The sequence below is a fragment of the Magnolia sinica genome, chromosome 5 (genome assembly GCF_029962835.1).
Source record: "Magnolia sinica isolate HGM2019 chromosome 5, MsV1, whole genome shotgun sequence".
Classification (NCBI taxonomy): Eukaryota; Viridiplantae; Streptophyta; class Magnoliopsida; order Magnoliales; family Magnoliaceae; genus Magnolia; species Magnolia sinica.
Genome location: NC_080577.1, coordinates 89,369,134 through 89,376,363, shown reverse-complemented (window position 1 = coordinate 89,376,363; position 7,230 = coordinate 89,369,134). Strand labels below are relative to the sequence as shown.

The following is a 7,230-nucleotide window of genomic DNA, read 5'->3' as shown; positions in this document are numbered from 1 at the left end:
CTGTATCATTGTTGTCTTGCAAAACATATGGACGGATTGGATTTGTGAAGGGCATCTCTGTGGGCTCCACACAGCTTTCTACTACCGAAACTTCCTATGCCCAGGTCGCAGGCAATCGGCGTCCTCTATTTCACCAACAGGTGTTCTCGAATCAAAGGATCAGATTCATCCATTAATCTGATTTTAAAATTATGACTTTAGAGACAGTGGGTCCCACAATGTAGTCGGTTTAATTTGAGTTACTTTCTGCGTGGTGTACAATTTCTGAATGCCTGCGTATGAAGCACCATACGCTGGCGGAGTATCAAATAACTCCCCATCTTTCTCCATCTCCAGAGATAAAAGAAGGAGAAGAGAAAGAACGCTTGCTGCTCCGGTAAGGATCTAACACCAACCAAAAACAAACGTTTGAATCTCTGGCCGTTGGTTTGGTGGACATTTATTGGACGGTGGAAAATGAAAGTGTCCAAGAGTCACGCTGGCGGAAGATCCAATAACTGAGAAGCGAGAAAGATTTCTCTCTCCTGCAACCGCTTTTTTATCTTCCTCTCGAAACCCTAACCCTAGTTCAGCATTCCAAAGCATTTCAACTCTCGAAAATCAGCACAATTTCGGAATCTTGCGTCTGATTTCTCTATCAAACACTGGGAATTCCGAACTTCTGAATCTCTGGAAAGAGGAGTTGCAGAATCTGCTGCTGTTTCTCTCGATTGAAACCTTAGGATTTTGGCATTCTGAGGAGGTATGGCGGTTTTTCCTAATCCCGGAAATTTACAGTTCTCAATGCTCGCGTTTTAGTCGTTTGCTCCAGCGTCTGGGATTCGATTCCCAATAGAAACCCCTAGCTTTTGGTTTTTTCAGGAGGAAATCGATATTTTTTCAGGATTCTGCAGCTTTGAGTCTCTATAAAACCGTAGTTTCAATCGTTTGCTTTTGCTTCTGGTATTGAATTCTCTTCGGGAGCCCTAGGTTTCGGGAACTGTGGGGAAAGGTGGCGTTTTTTCAAGATTCTGTTGCTTCAAATCTCTCTTTTCTAACCCTAGTTTTTGGAATTTGAAGGAAAATCGCAAAATTTAGTAGTTTTACTCTCACACCCTAGATCGACTTTCTTTCAAAACCATAGCTTTCTGCATTCTCAGGAAAATCACGATTTGTAAAGTTCCTGAAGCTTCTAAAGTCTTCAATCCCTTAAAATTTACAATTTCAATTGCTTTTGTTTATCTCGCTTCCTAGTTTTTTTCCCTCTCTAGAAACCCTAGCTTCTGCTCCCCAGGAAGCCCTGATTCCGATGCTTCCAAGCTCTAGCAAGCGTCGTGAATTGAATTGTTTTTGTCTCGTGCCATTCCCTCCTTGCTCTTGAAACCCTAATTTCTGCATTCTGAATCTTTGTAGAGCAGGGAAACCACAATTTCCCCTGTTTCTCAGAGTACATATTGGAAGGAATTGATTTGCAGCTCAAATTACCCAAATCCGAACTTTTCCATCTCCAAAACTCAAAACTTCGACAAATTTTCTTTTCCAAATCCCCAAAATCCGTTTTCTAGCAGTCGTTTTCCATGGAGATCACTACTCCCATTTTTTCGTACCTTCCAGTCTTCTTCCCAATGTTCCTTGCCATCTATCTCCTTGCTTACTTTGGTGTTTTCCGCAATTGGAGCCCCAAACACCGCCCGGAAGCATCTAGCTGCTTCATCTCCCTAGCCCATGGAAGCCCTGCTGCTCTCATGGCCGCATTCGCCATCATCTCTCAATCTCACCCCCTCTTTGCTTCTCCCAACACCAATTTCCAGAACCTCGTGCTTGACTTCAGCATTGCCTATTTCTTGGCCGACCTCCTCCATTACCTCATCTTCTTTCCCTCCGACGTGCTCTTCATCGGCCACCACCTTGCAACCCTCTTTGTGTTCGTCACCTGCCGGTACCTCGTCTACCATGGTGCCTTTGCACTCCTCGTCCTTCTCATCCTTGCGGAGGTCACCAGTGCTTGTCAGAACTCATGGACACTTGCCAACTCCAGGAGAGCCGATGTGGCCACTGCCGCCAAGGTGTATGAGTTCTTGTCTCCTCCCTTTTATGCTTTCTATACGCTGGTGAGGGGTTTATTCGGGCCAATCTTTGTCTATAAGATGGGTGAGTTCTATATGAGTGGGGAGGCGGACCATGTGATCCCAAGGTGGGTTTGGATTTCTTGGATGGTTGTGGTTGTAATGGCAATATCAGTCAGCATTCTGTGGATATCGAACCTTTGGTTAGAGTTGTATAAAGAGAGGACCAGGATGGTGAAGCAGAAAAAGAGATGAGATGGTGGGATTCTGGTAAGTAGCTGAGGGTAATTTTGGGGATTGGAGGTACTGAAGGATGGCGATTAATGGGTTATTATATGATTATTAGAAATTCAGTGGAGGAGACAAGCGAGAATAATGGCGATTGAGGCCGTTGCTATAGATGATTATCCTGACTTTGTTCTAGTTATCAATGTCTTCATGGTGGCATTGTTCAAAGGCTCATTTGGGCCTCCACTGGAATTTTTTTAGTATAGAGAAGTTGCCCTATATCTATATATACTGAGAATTTGATTACCTATATTTATGCATTTGTTTGGTAATCAAATTCTCAATATATGACTAGCAAACTTACTGAATTGTTTGTTTTGATTTCATGATCCATTATCTTTTTTCAATCATTAGAAAAGTGTATTATAATTTCTCATGTGGATTAACCTTTGGTCTTAAAAAAAAGTTGGATGGTGACAGTAACCTGCCCATTTTGGTGCAAATGTGGATGGGTGTAAAACTGGCTGAAAATCTAAGAATTTCCTGATAAAGGAACGAAATACAACAGTTGAATAACTAGGTGAGTGGCAGTCTTCTTAATACACATATTACAACTTACAAATCATTCATGCCTATCATCATAGCCTTGTCCTAGCTATTTTTGGTAAGCTTTATTAATCTTGTTCCCATGGTCCTAACACATGATTGTTTGGAACATTTTCACATGACTCGATGCCCACCTGCCAACAACCCTCTAATTTAGGGGTGTTGCGAGTCCCATTTATATGTTAAAAATTGAGGCTGAAATTTGAGGGTAAAATAAATGAGTAATTATTTTTTATTTTTTAAAATCATTAAATAAATTAAGGTATATGCGCATATGGTAAACTAACAACGTTTGTGTTGTTCAGTTATATTTGCAAGGTTTATGGAACCATGCTAACCTACCTCGCATGGGTATTACAGCTAACCAAGTGCTGCGTGGGTGGAACTTTCAAAAGATCCGCCCTGTCCATCAGGCATGTTGCCTCATGTTTATCATATGACCCAAAACTGATAATGATTCAAAACTCAGGTAGGCCACACCATAGGAAACTGTTGGAATGGGACATCTACCATTAGTTTTGTGTAGGGCCCTCCATGGTGGTTATATATTTCATCCAATCTATTCATCAGATGTGGGCACATCTGGATGAAAGGATAACATAAAAAATCAGACTATTTCAAAAACTCTCGTAGGCCATACCGTGAGAATTCAGAGGTTTTTGTATAATTTTGAACTGGGTGAGTGTTAAGTCAGCCTGATTGTTGGGATCGTGTCCCAGCAAGTAGTGGTGTACCTGATGGACGGGGTGGATATCTTGCACGTCCAATTGTTTACCCTTGTACCTACAGGAGGTGCACAAGAGTTTCTCTGGGTTTATGGTTATCTAGTAGAAAATTATGTCATATAAATGATACATGTATGAATATTGGACATGATACAGAGTGAAGATTTGGGTGGTTGTAAAAGAAAACACAAGCAATGAAGCCTGGTTCATGATTTCATCCTAAATTTCTCATGCGAATGGCCAATTCACCCATCTTGCACCAGCTTCTAGCCACAGGGCACAAGCATACTGGATTTTAGGAAGATAATCTGGCAAACCCTGCATCTAATGATGTACTGTGGGTCCCAATGCTAGTTACTGTGAAATTCTGTTTCTAGTGTTTTGGGTTGCTTCCTCTGCTGGATTTTGTTGTTCCATTTATCTAAGTGGAGATTTATGTTATCACAGTCAATTTATTGGGATCTGGCATAGTAACTAACTGCTCACGGTGAAGTTACCATTGCCTCAATGCTGTATATGTTTCTTTCACTGTTGGTGATGTGGCAAGTGTTTTTAGGCTGCATTTGTAAGATTAGTGATTTGTAAGATAAGGGAAAGGGAAAAGGCCCAAAAGGATGTGGATGAAGCAAGAAAAGACTTGATGACGAATGATTTAGGCAAGGATATGGTTTGTGATAGAATGGAGTGGCGGAATGGGATTCGTGTAGCCAACGACCCCAAATAGTTTGGTTAGGGTTTAGATGATGATTTAGATGCACTATTGAATTGAACTTCAACTGCAACGTTTAGCTCAAGCAAGAGGGGAAATTACTAAAATGTAATCACATTGGTATTCATGAAGTAGCACTACCACAATTTAGTATTTTTCCACTTCATGGAAGTGACTGATGCAGTTTTTGATACAATAGATGCATGCCAAAACAGTCTTGAGAATGAAACTTGGAGGTAACATAGACATAATCTGCTCTCTTCTGGAAATAAAAAGAATAATAATAATAAAATTAAAAATTAAAATAAAAAAATAAAAAAATCTCTAAGACAAGCTCTTCAACTTACTTTCAAGCCCAAAGTGCAGCAATTCACGCCATCTCCAACAAATAGATTGTGAAACAGATCTGAGCAAACCAAGTGGTAGAAAATGGAATGAGGCTACTTACATCCCTGAGAACAGGTGTCGGTGCCGTAGAAAAAATTGGCATGCTGTGTTGTTCGCCATCTATGAGTCAACAGAACATTATCAGAACCTTATCAGTAATCCATGGTTGAGAATGAACATTAGACAGTCATGGGGGGTTCGAGTACCCATTGTGGGTGTGGGTGTGGGTGTGTTTTTATTTTATTTATTTAGAAAGGGCGTGTGAATGTAACTTGGAGCACTCTAAATAATGGATGTAATGCCTAATAAACTTAGAGATTGACTATATCTTTGACAAAAGATACAATCAATAATTGTGAATGGTTACTACATCAACCTTGTCATCCAATGTTAATGCGGGTCAACATCATAGAAACTAATGTATCATAAATAAGTGTTCAATATTTTAGTTAAAATTATTATTAATTGATAAATTATGAAAATGCCCTTGGGTTAGCAGCTAGGACCCGCCTAGATGCTGGGTAATCAGGTAATTTTTAATTTTTTAATTTTATTATTATTTCGAATCGGGCTAAAATCTGGTAAACGGGTAATTGGGTAAGTGGATATCTCGACAGTGGTTGAATTTGATCACCCATTGATAATCCGACTATGCGAATAATCAGATGGTGGTGGCATGGGTTATTGAAAGAGACTTCCACAGATATGAAGGATATCTATTTATTCCATCTTTACCACAATCTACCATAAACAGGGTATGCGTGGCACCCTTGTAGGTCAACCAGAGCTGTTGATCTAGAGGGATAGGAGGTAATGGACCTTGCAATAACTCAAATTAACTTGAAGTTATCATCCTAAGGGCCTGTTTGTTAACTCTGAAAAATACTACTTAACACGGTATTAAGAAAATGCTCCGTGGAAATCACCAAGTGATTTTTCATTGAATTCTTTCTGCTATAGGAGTCTAGCTTAATGGTGAATGCAAAACGTGCTCCATAAAATTTTCAATATATATATTTTTTTCCGTTCACGGTTACTCATTTTCAAGTTACCATGCAAATTTTTTCTCTTTAACTTGTTTGCTCAATACAAAACCAACTTTAAACATGGGAAACTTTTTTGTCTCACCATGATTTATGTGTTTGATCCACACCATCCATCAACTTTTTCAGATCATTCTAGAGCATGAGCCCAAAAATGAGGTACACGTACAGCTCAAGTGGACCACACCATAGAAACCAACAGAAATTGAATAAAACTATTGTTGAAACTTTCCTAGAATCCAATGTAATGTTTATTTCTCGTATAACCTCTTCATAAGGTCACACATACCTTGATGAAAAAGGAAAAATACAAATTTCAGCATAATCAAGGCCTTCTATGGCCCTGAGAAAATTTCAATGACAGGCGCCCAATTTTCATTATTTCTTGCAATGTGGCCTACTTGAGCCTTTTATCTACCTCATTTTTTATTTTATGCCCTCTAATGATATGAAAAAGTGGATAGACAGTGTGGATAAATCATATAGATCACCGCAGGTCCAATAGATCCACTAACATGGCCACCTAGAATCCCTACGTACAAACTTCCTTTGAAAGCCAATGCGTGAAATCCGCATCCATTGGTCATTGCACATTCATGCTGCCCGCCAATGGTGTGGACGGAATGCCACCGACTTGTGGGCTCCACCATAATGTATGTGTTTCATCCATGACGTCCATCTATTTTCCAAATCATTTTATGGTATGAGACCAAAAATGAGGTATATCCCAATCTCAAGTGGACCACATTACAAGAAACAGTTTTGAATGAGCGTCGACCATTAAAAACGAGGGCATAAAAATTTTGGATCAAGCTGATCTTTGTTTTTTCCCTTCATCTGGCCCGTATGACCTAATCACAGTTTGTATGTCATATAAACAGTACAGTGGGCCATAGGAGGATTTTAATGGTGGATATCCAATCACTATTGTTTTCTTGTGGTGTGGTCCACCTCTGAGGAGGTATGGCGGTTTTTCCTATGTGATTAACATATATCAACAAAATCCGAAGAACAGTAAGGTTGACATGTGTATATATTTATTGTATACAAATATGATTAACATATGTCAACAGACAATAGACATAATTCCTATGTGAGTCACGTAGATAATCAAATAGTGGCCTGATAACATTCTTTTCTCTTTTCTGAGTCATCCATTTGTAAGTTGGTCCCTCTACATGACACTCTCACCTTTTACCAATCTCTGTTCAAATTACCCTTGTAACTTTGTGTGTGTGTGTACACTGGGAAATGGCTCTATGCAGTTGAGCTCATGGGAATTTCCCATGAGGTCGAGCTGTGTGGCCCCCACAGTGATGCGTATCAAACATCAACACCGTGCATTTGATGGGTCCCCTTTAAATTATGGGATATCCCAAAAATCAGCTGTATACGGAACTTAGGGGGGCCATACCATCTAAAATCATGTGAAGACATGCCTAAAGCATATAAAAGCACTTGGTGGGGCCACCTAAAATTTGGATACA

At 39.8% G+C, this 7,230-nt stretch overlaps 1 protein-coding gene across 1 annotated transcript; it reads left to right on the top strand.

Moving 5' to 3' along the window:
- Positions 1 to 344: 344 nt before the first annotated feature.
- Positions 345 to 2,762, top strand: LOC131246270 (TLC domain-containing protein At5g14285). Its single transcript, XM_058246205.1, has one exon. It carries the CDS (start codon positions 1,557 to 1,559, stop codon positions 2,298 to 2,300), a length of 744 nt encoding a protein of 247 aa, XP_058102188.1. The 5' UTR covers positions 345 to 1,556; the 3' UTR covers positions 2,301 to 2,762.
- Positions 2,763 to 7,230: the final 4,468 nt, after the last annotated feature.

Excerpts from the sequence above, each read along its gene's own strand:
- LOC131246270 (XM_058246205.1), top strand. The coding sequence starts at position 1,557 with ATGGAGATCACTACTCCCATTTTTTCGTACCTTCCAGTCTTCTTCCCA.